The sequence below is a fragment of the Myripristis murdjan genome, chromosome 1 (assembly GCF_902150065.1).
Source record: "Myripristis murdjan chromosome 1, fMyrMur1.1, whole genome shotgun sequence".
Classification (NCBI taxonomy): Eukaryota; Metazoa; Chordata; class Actinopteri; order Holocentriformes; family Holocentridae; genus Myripristis; species Myripristis murdjan.
The window spans coordinates 3931362-3951503 of record NC_043980.1 but is presented as its reverse complement, the minus strand read 5'-3'; the positions used below and the strand labels follow the sequence as shown (position 1 = coordinate 3951503).

General features: G+C 43.5%; 2 protein-coding genes across 4 annotated transcripts in view; both read right to left on the bottom strand.

The window, feature by feature from the left end:
* On the bottom strand, positions 1-8043 carry btbd3a (BTB (POZ) domain containing 3a). 2 transcript variants are annotated; one of them, XM_030050328.1, is made up of 5 exons: positions 7890-8043; positions 7228-7443; positions 4098-4188; positions 3539-3657; positions 1-3202 (listed from the first exon to the last, which is right to left on the bottom strand). In XM_030050328.1, exons 2-5 carry the CDS (start codon positions 7380-7382, stop codon positions 2170-2172), a joined length of 1398 nt encoding a protein of 465 aa, XP_029906188.1. In that variant the 5' UTR covers positions 7383-7443; positions 7890-8043; the 3' UTR covers positions 1-2169. The 2 variants fall into 2 exon arrangements, with proteins under 2 accessions (XP_029906188.1, XP_029906269.1); XM_030050409.1 differs by having other exon boundaries at positions 7896-8030.
* A 4253-nt stretch (positions 8044-12296) lies between these two features.
* Positions 12297-20142, bottom strand: part of strn (striatin, calmodulin binding protein) — an 81767-nt gene continuing 73921 nt past the window's right edge. For both annotated transcript variants that reach the window (XM_030047493.1, XM_030048116.1), the window contains exons 15-18: positions 19324-19464; positions 17835-17936; positions 16877-16963; positions 12297-15456 (exon numbers count right to left, since the gene is read on the bottom strand). In XM_030047493.1, the coding sequence (XP_029903353.1) occupies positions 15287-15456; positions 16877-16963; positions 17835-17936; positions 19324-19464 (500 nt within the window). In that variant the 3' untranslated portion in view covers positions 12297-15286. The remainder of the gene's footprint in view (positions 15457-16876; positions 16964-17834; positions 17937-19323; positions 19465-20142) is intronic.

Below are 20142 nucleotides of genomic sequence, written 5' to 3'. Positions count from 1 at the left end.
TTGGACAAAAACTGTTAACCTTTATTTCCAGATCTGCCACCACGACACACGTCCATAAGGCCACTGTCACCGCGTCGCCGCACATTCAGGTCAGAGTCAGCCGATGGGAAACAAAAGATGTCCAAAAACAAAATAAAATAAATGTTTTCTTAGTGTAGAATAAAATACAAAATGTTTTTTTTTCCCCCAGTTTGAAGGGATTAGTTAAAGTAGTGCATCAGGACTTCTTGGTTTCCACATGGAAATATTTACACGACTGGAACGTTAAAATGCTTCGGCTGAGTCTTTTTTTTTTTTTTTTCTTCTTAAAGGGTCAATTGACTGAATATGAATACAAACAAACAATCTCACATTTTCCAAAATGCTGGAATTACAGAGAATAAATGTAAAGGTGTGAAGGAAATCTGTTGAAATACAGATATAACACAAAGTGGAGTAGAACCGTTATATAGTGTCTGTTAGCTTTACAATGTCATTTTTAGTTAATTAAACAAAACAAAAAGTCCTTCTGGAGAGCCGATCACACTGCAGGCTGGGACAGGATGAGTTCAGGTGGATTTTGGGTGAAATGCCCCTTTAGCTCACCGAGTCACATCATCTTAAAATCTCAAGTGTTCAAAAGAAGCGGAAATCGACACGGAGCACCAGAGGAGGGTTACGCTTCAAAATACAAGTAGAAAACCTTTTAACACAGAAACTATCAAATTACAAAGATTACAAAATATTACAACATCTGCACAAGGTATAAAGTCAGACCGCCAGTGTGTCGTCATGTTTTTTTTTTTTTTTTTTTTTTCTTAACGGCTCCTTCAGTAACGGCAGGAACGAGTTGGGCTTCTCAAAACCGAACCCAAAGTTAAAGTTTGGAGCAACAACGAGTCGAGTAGACGAACAAAACTCTTCATGTTTAAGGCAAGAAGCTGCAGGCAGCCACATCCTGACCGAGGAAACATCTGGAAACACACACACACACACACACACACACACACTGAAACACACTCCCACGCCCTCAACCTCCTGGGAAATGTTTTTCTTTAAAGGCAGAACGAGCAGGATGTTAGGAGGGAGGCTGTGAAGATGGTGGGAAACAGGAGAAACGAGTGAATCTGAGGTCGGCTTTCACCTGGAGGAAGGACCTGAGGGAGAGGAGGATGAAGATGCCATCCTGGGGCCAATTTTTTTCTTTTCCTAGGACAGCGATGGACCTCACTGCATCTGGACAGGTGGTTCGCTCAGCTCTGAAAGTCGCGTTTACGAACCGCAGCGCCTGATCCTGCTCGTCCTGCCTTCAGTCACATTGTGCTGCTCAGGTGAGTGGAAACAAAGATCGACTCCAATCAAACAGAACAATCTGATGTCTCTACCTATCCCATCAAAAAAAAAAAAAAAAAAAAAGTTTCTTTCCCTTGGTTCCTGTTGGTTTCCACTTAAAAAAAAAACGTCTCCCTGCGCTCCGTCCCGGCCAAACGCCCAGGAAATCCATCAAATCAAGAAGCCAGAGCACCACGGTGTCTTTAGAGGAGTGACTGAGAGAAACTGAGGAGGAAGAATCTGTTCACGGCAAAGATGCAAAAATCCAGCGAGCTCAAACCTTCATTATCATGAGGCTGATTCGTCAATCTGCACACCCGTTATCAATCACTTTGATAACAGATTAGCCTTTTTGCCATTTATGGAGTAAAAGTGTCAAACGGAGTCGGATTCCAGCCTCAATAAGAAGCTGAGATTGTCTTCCTCTTCTCTGTTCATGTCATTCTGAAATGAATCCCTGTTTTTATTGGCTGCTGGTCAGTGTGATAATACTTTAGACACTTTGTTGACTGAAAGAGTTATAGATTATTCAAAAAAAAAAAAAAATCTAGATTAATCGTCAATGAAAAGCGGTTGCGTCCCACATGGAAACACTGGCAGTGAAGCGGGAGAGGAGGGAGGTTTTCCCACAAGGCATCTCAGCTGTCTGGGAGAGTTCGGACCAATCAGAGGAGCTGCTGTCGGAGGAATCTGTCGGGTTCATCCGGACGTCTGAACACGAGTTTGATCCACGACGCCGGTTTGGTTTTGGTCCCAGCAGGATCGTCTTCACCGATCAGATCGACAGCAGAAGGTCCGGACAGACGCGTCTCCACGTCTCGACCCACGCCCCGCCCCGCCGGCGAGGCTCCTCCCGGCTCAGGCGTAGAAGATGAGCTCGGGGATCTGTCCTCCCTGCACGCCCGTCCCGTTGGTGCTGTCGGACGAGCACTGGAACTGGAAGGTCACTTTCCCACACTGCACCTCCGTCATGCCCTCCTGGCCGAAGTAGCTGAGCTCGTTTCCGTCCAGCACCACGCTGGCCGTGTAGAAGGTGTCGGGCTCGATCTGCACCGGGTACTCGAACCACACGGGGAACGTGTTGCTGGAGCCGTCCGAGAAGTACTTGATGATCCTCTGGCCCATGGGCACGCCCTGCCGCTTCAGCTCGATCTTGGCGCTGTACTCCGCCGAGCCGCAGCTCGAGCCGTACAGGCCGAAGCCGGCGATGAAGACGCGTTTGTCCACGGCGAACTGGATGCTGTCGCAGCGGCCGCGGTACCGCCACTGGTTGCTGCGGTAGGCGCAGGACTGGAAGCGGTGGCAGCGCTGCGGCGCCAGGCCTTTGCGGGGCTTGGTGCAGAACAGCAGCTCGGGCTTCTTGGCGGCGGTGTACCACAGGAAGATGTCGTTGGTCTCGTTGAGCGTGAGCACGCCGGACTGAGCCGCCCCGTTGGCAAAGTCGTCCAGCGCCATGGTGGGGATGCGGATCAGGTAGATGGCCTTGCCCAGCACCAGCCGCTTGTTCTCGATGGTCGGCGGCAGGTCTTGGCGCTGGCACTCGGCCTCGGCCCAGTTCAGCGCCGCCTCGAACACGACCATCTCCTTGGCGTTGAGCGTCTCTCTGCGCAGGATGCTCTCCAGCGTCTGGGCGTCGATGTCGCAGAAGCCGTCGGAGCGCAGGGCGAGCTCGGCCTGGGCGTCGATCACCTCCCAGCAGCGCTGCGTCAGGTCGGGCTCCTCGAACAGGCAGCTCTGCGACAGCAGCACGCAGGCGTTCTTGGCGCTCAGGCTGGTTTCCAGGAAGTTGACGCAGGCTCGCGCCAGGTGAGGCACGATGTACTTCTTCGCGGCGTAGAGCGTCGCCAAAACCGTGTCGGCACACAGGTCGATCTCATCACAGTAGATATACCTGCGAGGGGGGGCAGTGGTCACATGACAACACTTCATCAACACCCACTGAACATAAATCAGTCGTCATAAGTGACGCAGACAAACTTCACTTCACTTCTGAACCCAGAAATCCCTTCATGACGTAAGAATGACACGAACTGGCATTAAAGATAAAATTTAAAAACTCTTACATGAAAGGTATTTAAAATATTTCACTATCCCCCAGAGATGAAGCATGAATATCTTCAGCAAGGCAATAAACACTCGGTGAATCAGGGGGTTTAGACTTTTACAGGCTATGGACTTTTATACTTTATACTGTAAACGTTTTAAATTGTGAGGGAGGTCGACGTACTTCAGCATGGCCAGGAAGGACGGAGGCTCCACGTCGGGGATCCGGATCTCGTCCTGGTCCTCTGCCAGCTCTCCGTAGAACATGGCGTGGAACACCGAGCTGCCGACGGCCAGAACGTACTGCAGAGCAGAGGGAGAACACGGACAGACGAGCCACAGTTACACATTTACAAGCTGCCGTCCCATCAGGCTTTGCTGTCAGAGCGACGCCCGGCCAGAGGAACAAAAACCCCGGGACCCCGCTCTCATCTGCGTCATCACAAAGCATCATGGGACTGCACTTAACTGTCTGTTCAATTGAATTTGCTGTACAGAGGCCAAACATCTACAGCTTTCGACTGTAATAATCAAATAAGAACTTCATGGTAAATCTGTTCCCTCTCAGTGTCGTGCGGGACGGGGAATCACACACTGCTCTTTCAAACAGTTCCTGATCTGTTCTCAGTCTGGGGTCACATGATCATTAACGGGACAGGAAAACCACATTATCCTCTAAATAACTGTCCTGTTCCATCTGTGTTTCGTCTGACGGTCGCTCTGCGGCGGCCGGCGGCTCGTACCTTGTGTCCCGGCACTCGCTGCGTCCCGCCCGGCGGTCCCACCACGAAGTGAACATCTGCCATCACCTCATTGTTGAACATGACTGAATTCCTGCAGGGAAACACGAGATGAAGCCGCTCACGTCGTCTAGGAAACGGTTAAAACCAGCGTTCACACTGAAGGCTTTTTCAGCGTCTTTTGGTTAAAGAACTCAAACTTATCATTTCATATCCAACTCATCTCATCAAGTAATCAATTATCTGAAAGAATCAGCTCATTTTAACTGAACAAGGTGACAGGCTTTTACATATGAATACCATTAACGCTCTCAATTTTCATGTTTTCTGAATTAAATGCTGCAGTGGCTTCTGGGGGTAAAACATTTTCATTCTGTTGGCCAAAACTTTGAACTCAACATGACAAGGTAGATGTTTTACTAGGTCACCTGCAACTAACAGTTATATTCATTATTGATTAATCTTTCATTTATATTCTTGATTAATCGATTGTTTGGTTGGCAAAATGTCAGAAAATGGTGAAAAATGTTGATGACTGAAGTTTCCCACAGCCCAAAGCGACGTCTTCAAACGTCTCGATTTGTCAAAAACAACCCAAAGATTTCTATTTTTCTGTCACACAGATGAAAGAAACCAGAAAATATTCACATTGGAAAAGATGGAATCAGAGGATTTGGAAATTTTCTTCTTAAAAATGACTCAAAATGTTTAATCAGTTATCAAAAGAGTTGGCGATTAATTGAAAAGTTAGCAGCTAATAGATTTTTTGACTCATCATTGCAGCTTTATGTTTCACCATCAGAGACTTGGAGCCGGGGACAAACTGTGTTTATGTTGCCATAGAAACTGGTGATGCACCAAAAAATAAATCAGCAGACCGTCAACATTTAACTCTTTATGAGGACAGGAAGAAATCAAATATGCAGCTCAAAAAAAAAAAAGGATTTTCCTCCAGATATGAGGAGTTGATGCTGGGATGGCTTTAAATTATGGCTGCTATATTTTAATCAAACAGAAGTACTTTGACGACTGTCCATTCAGACGACCTGACGTTCTTGTAAGTTTTGTAGTAATCCACGAACTTTAACAGGATTTCAGGCACAATATCGATATTGAGGTACTCTGTCAAAAATATTGTGGTTTTTGATTTTTTTTTTCCCCCACATCAGCCGGCCCTACTTTAAAAGGACTTTAACGCTCTGGTTATCTTAAGATTTAATTTTTTTTTTTTTTTTAAATCGACTGGAGTCAATTTGACCACAGTAATTTAAACCTCCAGAAAATGATTATAATAAAATCCGTTACCCAGATTTATGTGTCAGATAGCCTACTTAATGTTCTAGTTTACGACCTAAACAGCTCTTTAAATAAAATATACCATTATTTCAGGTGTATTATATCACTACAGGTGTGGTTGCGTCAAGTGAGGGCCATAAAGCAGAAGTTTTTGCTGATTATAAATGTCACCTTCTAGTTCCTCAGTGTCCAAAAGAACTAAAGCAGATGTGTTTAAAATGTTTATTTCTTATATGTTTTCTGCAGCTCAAACAGCCTGGAGTCAAACAGACCTCAGAGAAACACTGACTGGTACAAAGTGTGTCCAGGACATTGAAGACACGTCACCATGTTACTGTCATGTTTACCTACTTGTGTACATTAAATTAGGAAAATGCATGAAATATGAATCCAAAAAATGATGATTATTCATGTCTTCAGAGGCGTTCAGCACTGAATGGGCTCCCCGGGGCTAACAGGAGGGTCGGGGGGTCGGGGCCCACAGGAAGCCGCTGCTCTCTGGGGTTTTTCGCTCAGGTGCATCCGGCCAGGGTTGCCAAGTCTGCGTTTTTTCCGCCAAATTGGGCTACTTTTTAAGTGTTGCCGCGGGTAACAAATTTTGTCCGCGGGTTGGGCTTGGGCATACAGATGATGAATAATGCCTATGAATAAAGATTAATATTTTGAATGACTAATGAAACCTGCTGCCACGAGTTTGAGCCCACCAGAGATGCTGGCCTTGTTCAGTACAGTTCTGTATGACAGGGACCAGGGAGAGGGATCTCAACATAGTTCAAGTTCATGGAGTTTTTTCCCGTTCTTTTTTATGTTGGAGACAACCAGCAGTTTAACAGGTGAGCTGAAATGATTTTCAATTGCCTTTGCCTGGGAAATTGCCTCTAATGTATATGATGTTAATTTATAGATATTATAGTGCATTTTGCAATTATAGCAATGCTGTTGGACTTTAAAAGCAACATACACTACTCACAAAAAGTTAGGGATATTTGGCTTTTGGGTGAAATTTACGGAAAATGTCAAATGTTCACGCTACAGTGATATTATATCATGAAAGTAGGGCATTTAAGTAGAAGCATACACTGGTGATTTCCTCAACTCAAACAATTTCTTGAAACAAAAGCCAACAACAGTGGTGGATATACCACAACAAAAAATGTCAGTGTCAATAACTTGTCATGTGCCCTTGAGCATCAATTACAGCTTGACAACGACGTCTCATGCTGTTCACAAGTCGACTTATTGTCTGCTGAGGCATGGCATCCCACTCTTCTTGAAGGGCGGCCCTCAGGACATTGAGGTTCTGGGGTACAGAGCTCCGAGCCTCTACACGGCGACTCAGCTGATCCCATAGGTTTTCTATGGGATTCAGGTCTGGAGAAAGTGCAGGCCACTCCATTTGAGGTACCCCAGTCTCCAGCAGCCGTTCCCTAATGATACGACCTCGATGAGCTGGAGCATCAGACACCTGATGTGAATTTTGCCGTTAAACTCCTTGTTAGAGAACAGCAACTTGTGCAAAAAGTACTGAAACATTGAACAGTTGGACATGTGCCTTCAAAAGTTTACAGAAGGTCACATTAAGTTCACCTGTAAAGGTTATAATGCATTTTAGGTTCATCCTGAAATTTCACCCGAAAGCCGAATATCCCTAACTTTTTGTGAGTAGTGTATATGGATTTTTATGGGCATATTTTGAGTTCTGGTATTGGGCTGATTTTTGGGTCGTTTTTACACCCGGTTGGGCGGGTTTGGGGCTGGTTTTGAGTTGCTGTTTGGCTCCTTTTGTCTCACAGACCTGGCAACCCTGCCTCCGGGCTGTCAGCTGTGTGAGCCTCACCTCTCCCGGATGGTGGGGTACAGGCCCTGCCAGTTGCAGCCCTGCACGGTGTTGTTGTTGGTCAGGTTCTGCTGCTGGTACTGCTGGATGCTGCTGCTGCTGGTGGCCGAGGCGGAGGGGGGCAGCTTCTTGGTGGGGAACAGCTCAGCAGCCATCTTCCTCCTCCTCCTCCTCTACAGAGACATGGCAGGCTGAGGCTCGCCGCTGCTGCTGTCACTGCGGGGCGGACACACACACACACACACACACACACACACACACACACACACACACACACACACACACACACACACAGAGAGAGAGAGAGAGAGAGATATGGCATGAAGCACAGGGTCCCGTCCAGACTAAGGGACGGCTAGCGTGGCTAACGTTTAGCTCACCGGGAAAAGGCAAAAGACAACACTCCTAACTAACTCACAGTTTAACTAGTCAGCTGGTAAAAGCTAGTAAAACCTACACAAGTGAAACTGTTCGTGTCCCTGAGCAGGTTTGTCTCTTTCTGTGTGAAACTACCGAGCCTCCACACACCGGAGGCTAATTTCAGTTAGCACGTTTATGCTAACCGGAAAAAAATAGTTTAACGCTTTAACGTCACTGTTGTTTAGCGGCTGAAACTCATCAGACATGAACATTAAAACAAGTAGAAGTGAATAAAGTCCTACCTTCACCTTCTCAGGCTGTTTATCGTGTTAAAGTTCATTATTTTGCAGACAGACTCTCCGGCGGCCCGCTTTGTTTACAGTGGCTAGCAGCTTCTTCTTCGTGTGTTCTTCAGGGCAGATTCACTGCGTTAGCGCTCGTTACCGCCCCCGCTGGACAAAACTAAGATCACCGTTTGTTAACGCGGCCGTATCAAACTGAAGGAAGAGCGTGAAACTTTTAAATCTCTAAATTATCAAAAGGCTCCTTCTTTTCAAATAAAGTTTTAAAAAAGACGAACCTTTAATCCTGGCATTTCTTCTTCGTCTGTTGGTGAGGTCACTAGCACACACAACACAGGTGTGCTGCCCCCTGCAGGTCATAACCTTCTACTGCCGGAGGTGTGTGAGAGCCCATAACTCATGACATGGTGTTAAACTATTATTTATTATCATGTATTATCATCTTTTTTTACACACTGCTTCCAGTTCTGCTACATAAAATACTGCTAAAGTACTTCAAGTGTCTAATTTTTAGGGTTTCAGCTGGGCTTTTTTTTTTTTTTTTTTTTCTCCCCTCAGCGTTGTTTCTGCAGTTTCCTTCAGCATTCACAAACATTTTCCTCAGGACATGCAGTTTGTTGTAACTTTTACTGCCATCACAAAAATACTCCCCCCAAAGTGAACAAAAAACTGCACAGTCCCAGCAGCTGGTGTAAACACTAGTTCTACACTTGTAAATATTGCAGTATCACTGTGTACTTGAGGACAAATAAGTCAGTATCACAGCACAATGTAATTCTTTTTTCCATTTTGAAAGAATTTCAAATTTTTCAAGGTTAAAATTTTTATTTTGAAATCCTCCCACTTTTGAATAATAATACAAATACCACTACTACTACTACTACTACTACTACTACTAATAATAATAATAATAATAAACTAAATTAAGAAGAATTTAGAGACTTAACTTATTTGAAAATAAAATAAAACTAAAATAAAATAAAAAGAAGACAGTGGAATATCTTGGTTACATTGTCAAGGATGGCACAAAAATATTAAACTATTATGATTGTTAATACTAATACTAGTACTTCTACTATTACTACTACTACTACTAATAATAATAATAATAATATAACAACAACAATAATAGGAAGAAAAAGGATGACAAGAAGAAGAATAACAATAACTAAAATAATAACAATTACAATAATAATAATATTTTTGTGCCATCTTGGACAATGTAACCAAGATACTCTACTTTATGAATAAAACTACAATAAAAATAAAAGTTTTAGTTTATTTTCAGCTACCCCTCTCTGTGGTGAAGCTGATTAAACTTTGTCACTGAGCAGAGGCCTTTCCATCTCACAGCTTATTCCTTTTCTTTTTTTTTCTAGAAATCACTTTTATAAACGGCCTTTTCAAGACATTGTTTGTTCCTGCAGCTTCATTATCTCCCAGCTCAAGTCACCGGCTGGCAGGTTTGTGTCTCTGGGCTGCAGGTCGGAGGAACGAGCCTGTGAGCCTGAAGGTTGCTGGTTTGAATCCCTCGACCAGCTGGGAGGAAAAAAAGTCAAGTCATCGAGGAAAGTGAAAGTGGAGGAGAAAGGGTTGGGTTGAGTCTCTCTCTCTCTCTCTCTCTCTCTCTCTTCCTCTCTCTGTGGGAAACACAACAGGAGCCGTGATGATATACAACATATTCCTTTATTGTTGTTATTGATAAATCTGTCACTCTCCCGGCTCGGAAAAACAGAACACATCATGAAAAAGAATAACAACAACCGTATGTACTGTATGTACAGCCAGATTAGCCTTGATAATCTCTAGGGTTTCTCTATACAACTGCAGATTAAAGGGGCAATGACGTTAATTTACAGGCAGACTGGACTTGGCAGCACAGTGTGTGTGGTTCGCGCCGCGGTGGCTCGGCTCGGTTCGGAGTGTGTGTGTGTGTGTGTGTGTGTGTGTGTGTGTGTGTGTGTGTGTGTGTGAGAACGGACCGGGTGGCACTGTCGGCCTCAGAAGACCAACATGGATTTCTGACCTGAATGAAGAAGTTTGACAAAAATGACACAGAGTGGTGAGCTACGTCACGACAGTCCACTGTGATACACACACACACCCACACACACACACACACACACACACACGGCGGGACAGTAAAACACTCCCTCCACTGAAAACAGGTGTAGTGTTGTCTTCTGCATGCTGACCAACAGGGGGCGCCGCGGCTCACGTGTTTCAGGCTGATAACGAGGCGACGGGAACATCGAGCAGGACGAGCGACCGGACCGACTCTACTGTTTCTACTGAACGCTGCTTCTGCCGCTTTCTAAAGGAACAGTTCACCCAAAAAAGGAAATAAACCGTCATTATCTGCTCACAAACCTACAGCGCCACCTGCTGACAGAGAAACACCAGCTGTTCCTCAGCAGAAGGGGAAGTAGTGCAGTAAAAACCTCCTGCAGTAAAAAGTCCAAAGTGTCTCATTTCAAATGTCCTGGCAGTAAAAGTGACTTAAGTTTGCTTTTAAAGGGCCATTACGCTCAACTGAAGTGAGGACCCTGTAGACTCAACTTATGCATATGGGAATAAGCATATCATGTGATGGTTGAGTCCACTGATTTTCCTTTTTTTCCCAGCTGAGTCTAAATGGTCCTCGCTACAGTTTTCCATCATGGGGCTTTTATTGTGAAATTTGGAAAATGACAAAAAGTAGAAGCAACAGAGCAGAAGCAGGTTCCTCTTCTCTGTCTCTGGTGACTGAGCTTTTATTGTGAAAGGTCCCACAGTATGTTCTCTGTAATGGATCTGATTTAAAATGTAGTGAAGGACAAAACTCAAGCAGAAAAATATAATGAAATAAAAGTCAAATGACTGACTTTAAAAATACTCAAAAAAGCCTCTCAGCCACAGAAACATGAGGAAATGTAATTCTGTTATTTTACTGGTTTCTTGGTGACGTTTTCAGTTTTGAATAAAAAGCCTCTTGTATGTTTCTGTTTGGTTACAGACGAGCTTTTTGTCCGTGTGTGTGTGTGTGTGTGTGTGTGTGTGTGATTTGTCCGAGCGAGCCTCGCCGAGCACAAAGGAAGAGAGACGACCACCAGGACCACGACGCCTGAAACATTTTCAAACGTGAGGCGGAGGCCCGGCACATTTTATTTATTTGTGATTTTCCTCCCAGAGCCGCCGGCGATCCAGCAGCCATGTTTTCCCCGGCCACAGGAGGAATCAGCTGCCCAGCTTTAGTTTTCACCATGTTGTTGTTGTTGTTGTTGTTGTTGACAGGCTTGTTGAAAATGGAGGCACAATTTGGCCACATCACGCACCAAGTTGTGAACCCACTCAGATTTGCTGAAGTTTTTTTTTTTTTAAACAAATGTATGGCTCTACCGCGGCCACCTTGGGTGTTAGCTTAGTGTTAAATAAATGAATGCTAATATGCAAATGGTAACAGGCTAATATCAAAATGCTAACGTGTGAATCATCAAGCTAAACGTCCCAAAACGCTGACGTTCAACTCTTTATGCCAAGCAGAATTTTTTGGGGGGCGTCGAGGAAACGGAAACTTTTGTCATTTCCAGACTTGGGCGGTGACCACACGGTAACGGCGGCAAAATAAGACGCTGTGATTGGCCCGGCAGCTTCAACAGGCGCCATGTATTCCTCCGTCTGGTTACTAGGCAACCCGAGGGAAACCACAGGAATTTTGCCGGTGTAATCGCCGCTCTGTGTGTACGTTTTCATTCGTTTTATGTTAAGTCGAATATATTAATGCTAACATACAAATGCTAACAGCAAAATCAGACTCGGGATCAGAAAAACTGAAATACTGATGCGAACTGATGCTAAACATGCTAATGCTAACGTGTGAATCGTCGCCAAAAAGCTGACATTTACCTCTTTGGGCCAAGTTGAATTTTTTCGAGTCAGGTCAACTTTAATTTTAAGTCATTTTGCAAACTAAAGCAGGCGACGTGCTGATCGAGTTTTCAGCTCTGAAGCTAACGGCGTCCCGGCAGATTTATAATTCTGCATAATGACCCACATGTGGCCGTTTTAGCTCTAAAACACTTTGTTTATCCTGCACAAACTGTTTAATTTTAAAGTTTTTCTCCATTTTTTCTCCATTCACTTCCACTGCTTTTAGGGGGAAGCTAGCGTGGAGCGGCTAACCTGCTGTGCGTTTGGTGGTTGTACAGATTTCAGCTGTTTTTTTCACAGTGGTGAGTAGATAATGACAGAATTTCATTTCCGGGGTTTCATTTTCCTTTAAATATACACTATATGCCAGGTTAATAAATATATCTGCTTTAAAACTTTAAAACTGTACACTCTTTTGTTTCCCTTCTTTACATTGACTTTATTTACCTGAAGACAAATACTAAAAATCCTTTTTTTTCTCTTTTTCTTTATTTTTCCTTCTTTTTTTTCTTTTCTTTTATTTTTTTTTTGCTCTACACAAGCATACCAAATTCCCCAAAGTCTTCCACCAAACCGCCCGTGTTTTCTGAGATGAGCACGTTTTGGTAAAAAGCAAAAAGCGTGTTATGTAGTGCTCCGAGGTGAAGGCGTGTACACACACTTAGGATCAACACCAGCATACACACACCCTGCACTAGAAAGCAGTTTGCATGAATCCCAAAGGAACTACACTCTTCAAGTAAAACAGAGAATACGTCTTAAAAAAATATCTACCTGTATCTTACACGTCTGCCTTTCACCAAACACAAACAGTCATTTAAAAAAAAAGCTCAAAATAATGACACAAAATACAAGTTTGAGCCAGTTAGCGTGTGAAGCATATACAGATCTGAAGTGTAGCTGTGTGTGCGGGTTGGCTTCCCAAACGGGCTAAATAGATCTTAACATCGAGTCTGGTACTATCTTTATTTCACAAAGAACCCCAAAACAAACAAACAAACAAACAAACAAAAAAGTGTCTGAAAGCGTTAAACAGCAGGAGCTCGAAGCCTTTTCCAGCGCAGCAGCTTTAGTAGGAAGCAGATTTCCACTGAGACCAAACTGGGTTGACTCTTTTGGCTTGAATGGCATTTTTAAAGCAGTAATAAATACTGGATGTGATCAAAGGAAAACAGATAAATGAGCAAAGTGTCACTGCAATGTTTTTTTTCTCAGTGCAGCTTGTCTGGATTTTCAGCTTTTTTCCCGACACGGTAAGAAGCAGCATGTTTTGTTTTCAGGTCGGGCCTCGCCGCCGCCGTGCCGCCGGTCGACAGGAGCTACAGGAACTGAAGGGATTCACTCCAAAACTGAACACGTCCGTTAGCAAAATAACAACAAAACTGCTACGTCATTCTGCTCAGCCAATATCGCCAAACCAAAATATTAAATTTACTCAAATCTATCTATATGTCAACAACGACAAGGGGCTATAGCTAACGTCTGATTGGTTACTACAGACTGATGCTAACAGCTTCTGAGCCACTAGAGGGCGCAGCAGGACCAACGAACCCAAAACTGTTATGACTGATAACGTCCATTCAGTCGAATCAGGCTTTAGCCCATATTTCAAAAGCAAAAAAATAAATTTACTTAAAAATCTTTTCTGAAATTTTAATCGTCATCAATGACAGTTAGCACTCCTTTTGGCAAAGCCGGTGTTCGTTTGTTCAAATGGTGAAAATTTCGTCAGGATTAGCTAACGTTAGCAAATGTTGTGTTAAGTTTGCTTTCCATACACGTCACCTTTTCCTAACGTCACGAAAAACCTTTCACAAAAGACCCTTTCCGGGCAACTAACGAAAGCTAAGCTGACAAATGCTAACAGCGTGATAGCAGTCGAATGAGGCTTTTCAAATTTTCATCCATTTTTTCCCTGCTACAGCTGATGGTTTTTGGTGAGTTTATTTTCTTGCCATGTCCTCGCTACGAAGCACCATGAAGAGTCAAATGAACAAACGTACGACTGCACGAACGACCACCCGGCTGCTGCAGAGGCTCCTCCTGACCACCAAATAGTGATTTTGATTTTCCTGCCAACAATCGCCACCATTTTGTTATAGTAGGTGATTTTTCAAACTTTGCACATGTCGCCATTTTGGAATGAAACTCTTCAGTTATGAACCTGCTGACCTTCTGACACTCACATGCTCAAAAGGCTAAAGCTCTCTTTCTTTCTTTTCTTTTTTTGTTTCGTCGGGGGCCCCAGCCTAGAAGCCGTCCTGCAACTCCGGGCTCCCGGGTTCGATCCTCCCGTGTCCACCCTGCAGACGTGTCCTTACCAGCTGCGGCCTCCGGGGGGCTCCTCTGCTCCACCCCGACGTCTCTGTGGCTGCAGGAGAGACGGTGAAACTACAGGATCACCGCCGTGACTCAGAGACGATCTCCTGCTCTCCAGTGATTTGGCTTGAAATCAAAGGGTACAACTGAAAAGTCCTCTTCAGGCACAACTTAAAAGTTTTCAATTCTAGGAACAGGAAATAATTAAATAAGCTGAAGTTAGACAATAAAATCACAATAAAGTAATCCCACGCAGAGTGTCACTTTGACCCTCCAAATGCCTTGTAATGCCTTAAGGTGCAGTAAGAGCACTCCAGTCTCCGGGCTGTATTAGAGTACAAAAACAAAATAACCAGGGGGGACGTTCGTCTCCGGCTCTCCATGTCGTCCAGTGGGATTCAACTCATGATGCATGTTCAACTTTTAGAACTAAACTCTACGGGTGAAGAGGAAATGGGACATTATCTTGCTCTTTGGAAGAGAAATACTCTTGCAGTTGGCCACTACCACGTCCCGTTCTGATCATGCACAAATGCAGAATTTACTTTTCTACGAGCCCTAAAACAGCCTGTTTGTGTTTTCTGAAGAAAAAGGCACATATTCATGAAAATATTTCAAAACAACAACAAAGACACAGGCAGTAACTGGTGTGTGTGTGTGTGTAAGTGTGTGTGTTGGGGGGTTAGTGAAGGGAGGGAGTTGGTGCACTTTACTTGTTACCTCATAAAACAAAGACTGAACAAAAGACTCCTGGTTCGGTTCGGTAAAGGTACTGAGGGCTCCTGCTAATATCGGCTCCTCCGGTTTGCTGCGACCAGTCAGCGTCTCATCCAGGGGGGTTTGGCTTCGGCGCCCAGGCCAGCCCGGGTCAGACGGGGAGGTGATGAAGTTGACGAATCGCAAGGGAGCTATGCAGAACGGGGTCGCTGTCACCCTCAGTTCTCCGTCACCGGCGTATCACCTTTTTGATTATTTTTCCTCACAAATCTTCCCTGCTTTTCATCCACACTCACACGGCATCTACCCATCAGCATTCCCTGCTAAAAAAAACAACAACAACACCCACTCCCCAAACAGGTGCTTCCGCTTTGCGACGCTCATCGGTATTCGTGGTCCTCGGTGCTGAAGAGTTAGTCGCAGACAGATGTGGAGGTTGGGGAGGGGCGGGGTCATACGAAGACCTTGGCGAGAGCGTCCGCCCCGGCGCTGCCGATGTAGCACTTGGTCGGGTGGAAAGCCACGTCGTGGATGGACTCCTCGAACTTCTTGCGGTGAGCGGTGAACTCCTGGATGCACGTCTTGCTCTCCATGTTCCACAGACGGATCGAGCAGTCGTGACCTGCGGGGGAAAAAGAAAACGTGAGCGTGCGCATAAATGCGGATGTTTTCTGTATGGATGTATGGATTTCTTGTTCCTGTGTTCCCGAGTGTCTATGTGAGGCGCTGTGCTGACTGGTGGCAACACATTTCCTTGTTAAAGGACAATAAAGAATCTATCAATCGATCTATAGTGGAAATCTATGTAAAGCTGCATTCACTTTATATCAGATTTACTGTGTATACAAGCTGCAGATAGGAACACAGTTGTGTTATAGTCAATAATAATTTGGAATGTGGAGTGCTCGAATGAGTCTTTGATATTTACAAAAGGTATCAGTTATTACACTTAACTAACTATAAGCTAAAATTAGATGTGAAAAAACATTTTAGTTCACTGAAATAAAAATAAAAAGTAGACTAGCTGAAACAATATTGCATACTTGCAAAATGAATTAAAATAAAATAAAATTGTACTGGATATGTGTTTAGTTTGAATAACTGTCAGTTTGGTCAAATGTGTGAGTACAACCAGCATGAGGAGGCGTTGGTGCTGATGTTTATTGAGACTGGGACAGGTCCACAACAGGACCACAAAAGAAATAAGACATTAGCTAGGTAAGGAAAAAACTATTAAAAAAAAAAATTAATAAACAAACAAGCACATAAATAAATAAATAAACAATAAAGCTCTCAGAAGGGTTAAACACAATTTGCGAATAATTCTTAGTATAAGATATAATATGAATGAAATATCAGGTGCATGGGATTTACCATATCAATGATGAAAAGAAATACAGAAACTAGCTTTTTCGACTCAAAGTAAATTTTCCATAACTCATTTCTCACTGATCAATAGTCAAGAAAAGGGTGACCACTTTCCCCCGTGTTATTTTGGACTAACAGTAAACCTCAAATGACAAAACAAAATCTGCATGACTGAAGTTAAAGATTCAGTCTCACGATATGCAGATGACACTTCGCTGTACTTGTCTAACCTCGAAAAACTTCTCTGGACAGTGAAGGAAGAACTAATAAATCTGGTACCTCCAATTAAAGGAAGTAAAAGATAAAAATAACAAAAAACACTGGAAAATGTTAAGAAAGGCTTTGAAAGATGGAAAAAAAAAACACTCTGCAATACAATATAACCTTGCGGAGGAACATTTTTCTCAAAACTCTGGCTTAAGTAAAGACATTATTTGAGTGTGCAGCAACAATCAGCTAATTCATTTTGATGTAAGCCATGGAAAATCCTGTACTTTCCAGAAAAGCAACCCCAGATCCTTATTGTAATTTTTGTCCACGACAGCATATTGGCACATTTGGCAAACCCCGTCCATCTCGCACCTGGTACAAGTTAATAAACCATGAACTACTTGCATGAAATTTTTAGCCAAGAGATGCAAATGCTGTGAGTTCCTGTGTGCAGAGATACTTACTGCCAGACATGAGGTACAGCCCGTTGGGATCCACGGCTAAACTGGTCACGGCATCCAGATGGGCAACCATAGAGTGGATCAGTTTACCTTTAAATTCAAAATGGATTAAAAAATTACTCAGGTGGTTAAAACTCTCTGGAAGCTTTCCAGTTTGTCTTTTTAACCATAATCACTGAAACAAACACTTCACTGCTCTGCATCTATTTTCTACCAAACTACATCAGTGTGGTAAAAATACTTCAAACCAAAATATGCAGTATGCAACTGATCAAACGCAAATGTAATTGATAAAATGCAGTGAAAGTTGATATATACTGTGTATAAGGCTGAGACGAGAGATTTAACGTGGTTGCATAGACGAGGCATTATGCTGCATTAAGGAGACAGCAGACAGTTGGAAAAACCTAATTGCAGAGAACATCATGTCTCTCCTGTAGTGAAATTAACATTTTATTAGGCCTACTCTTATTGTGAAGGCCCACTGGCAGATGCAGATACAAGATACAATGCTTTTCAAAATGTACACATTCACTGGAGCATCGAGTATTTAGGCAGAGTTAAAGTGTCATCTTATTGGTAGACATTTTCATTTCAGGCTAATACCGATTTTTATTTTAAAGGCTTTATTGGCCAATACCGATGACATGCTGATATATATCGTGCATACCTAGAGATAATCTCACATTAACATTTGGTGCGAAGTAACTGCATTATTTTTTAGGATATTTTAACCCTAATACACCTGAGTTTGACATTCAGCAACACATGACCTTAAACTGGTCAAAACATCTGTGTAGCAAAAAAACCCCAACAAAAACCAAGCTAAAGTTGACAAATATTATTAATGTGGCACTGTCTGCTGCATGAGGAACAGAATTTCATGTTGGGCGAGTTAAATCTTGTGGCGTTCATGTTGAGACAAGGTTTCATCTACACGCCACCAGCTCCGTGCGCGTACCTGTGTTGTTGTCGAAGAACTGTATGTGTCGGTCCTCCTGAGCGGTGATGGTGATTGGCAGGGTGGGGTGACTCAGCACTTTGTTGATCTTGCATGGAGCCTCTGCGTGGGGGCGGATATGAGAGAGAACATCATTAGCATTTTAAATGCCTGCAATCTTCAGTCTCTGTTATCTCCTGTCACAAAGAAAAGGCTGAGAAAACTTTAAACCTCGAGGCGAGAGAGATCTTACTCTCTCAGCTTTGGACTGTGGTGGTTTGGCTCTGAATCCACTGATTGTAACAAGAAACTATTAAAAACCAAACTCTGGGTGCACCAGTTGGACCTTATGTTTTCAACGGTACATTTAAATTAAAACTCTTGACATTCAACATCTGAAGTTTCTCCTAATTTTCCAACCCCAGTTTCATGTTCACTGTTTTGCCGAGTAAATGATCAGTTAAGCTGTTTGCTGAGAATGAATGGAAGTGAATTAGAAACACAAAGTGCAGTTCGGAGTTTTGTCCACTGGGGGCAGCACTGAGCCCCTGCCAAACAGAGCAGAATATGTGTTAGTCAGTGGGGCTAAATCCTATAAACTGATCAGTCCATTGGATTCCAGATATTGATCAGTAAGTGGACTGTTCCTGTCAGTATTTCTGCTGCAGACAGGATTATAAACTGAAATTATAATCCATGCCTGTAAAATGATGTGAGTTTGAGCAGATTTCCACTCGCATTGAGGCTCTGTGCTGCTGACCGGCTGCAGAACCACAGGAGAACCAATCATCTGCTTCCTAAATGTTCCACATTTCCTTCCTCTGAGCTCAGAGAAATGTGGATCTTCTTTATTTCTGTTTCACCATCATTTAGAGAGCTGATTGGTCTGGAAAATTCCCACTGACCGCTGTTCGTTTGACTCCTCTGTGTCGCCCCCTGGTGGTGGAGCCACATTCTCATAACTGGAATGCCTCCCTGTATACTCTATCTCTGACAACACACCGACTAGAAATACTTTTTACAAAACCGTCCGGGTGGAAAAGCTTTCTAACAAATACACTTAATTATGAATATACAAATCGAACACGCTGTTTTTCAGTTTTAGCACGTAGAAAATTTAATTCCTTGATTTCTGGAGCTCTTATGGTGAATGTACGCTGCTTAAGAACAGTGTTTTATTTGAAATATGACACAAAACTTACATTTACATATTTTACATGTATATTTTATAATTTGGTTGATAATCTTATCCAGAGAGCAGCAGCTGTTTGCAGGAGTGGTGAAGCTGAGAAAAACTATGATACATTAACATGGTTATGGTAGTATTTATGGATATTTTCACCTTTACAACACATTTAATAAAGTTTTTGCGGTTAAGATTGTATAAAAAAATCTTGTCAACCTGGAGAGAGTTCAGGTATGATAGAAACCTTGTATTTCCACACAAAGCACTGATCAGTACTTGATTTTTCCGCGACAGAGAGGTGAAACGTGTCTCCGGTTGGTTTACCTGGCGGGCCGGCCGACTCCAGCTTCAGGATGAGCTGCTGCGTCTCCATGTTGAAGAGGCCGATGTGTCCCGTGTGGAACGACGTCACCATGTGAGCCGGCTCGCTGCTCACCAGGTCCACCGAGGTCGGCACGCCCAGCTCTGACACACACACACACACACACACACACACACACACAGAGTGGGTCAGGAATCATCACACAGCATAAACAAACAGAATAAGCACCTTTTCACTGACCGCCGTTCTGTTTTTTCAACATGACTGACTCTGAAAATTAGCCGATACCGAGCACCAGTCCTCTCCGTTACCCTCAGGACTTTTAAAGAACCAAACCGGTGCTTCTGCATGCGTGGTTTAATATCTACAGAATCTATAAACGTATTCATGTTTCTGTTCATTTCTTCCCAAAGCGAGCTGTGGGGTTTCAGAGCTGCCACATCACTCCTCCTCCCTTTCCTCCAGCCGCTGGTTTCCATTCATTCCACTACGATATGAACATGAACTTTCAGAGCCTTCACACTTTCTTCACTCCAGTTTTCCATCAGCGGAATAAAGTCCTCCACATGAGTTTTCCTAAAAGCAGCAGCACTGTTGTGTTTCCAGGACTTTTTCACATTGCAGCGACATGAAACGGCAGCTCAGTCGCCAGGAAAAAAAAATGTTGGAAAAATGTTGCAAACCAAGGATACGATGAAGCGTCATGTTTTCAGGTTTTGTGAAACGAGTGAAAAACACCGTGTCAGCAGGCGGGCGGGGGGAGGATGTACATGATGTTGCTTCTGCAGACCGGCGTTTGAGTCCTGTGTCAAGTGACTTTT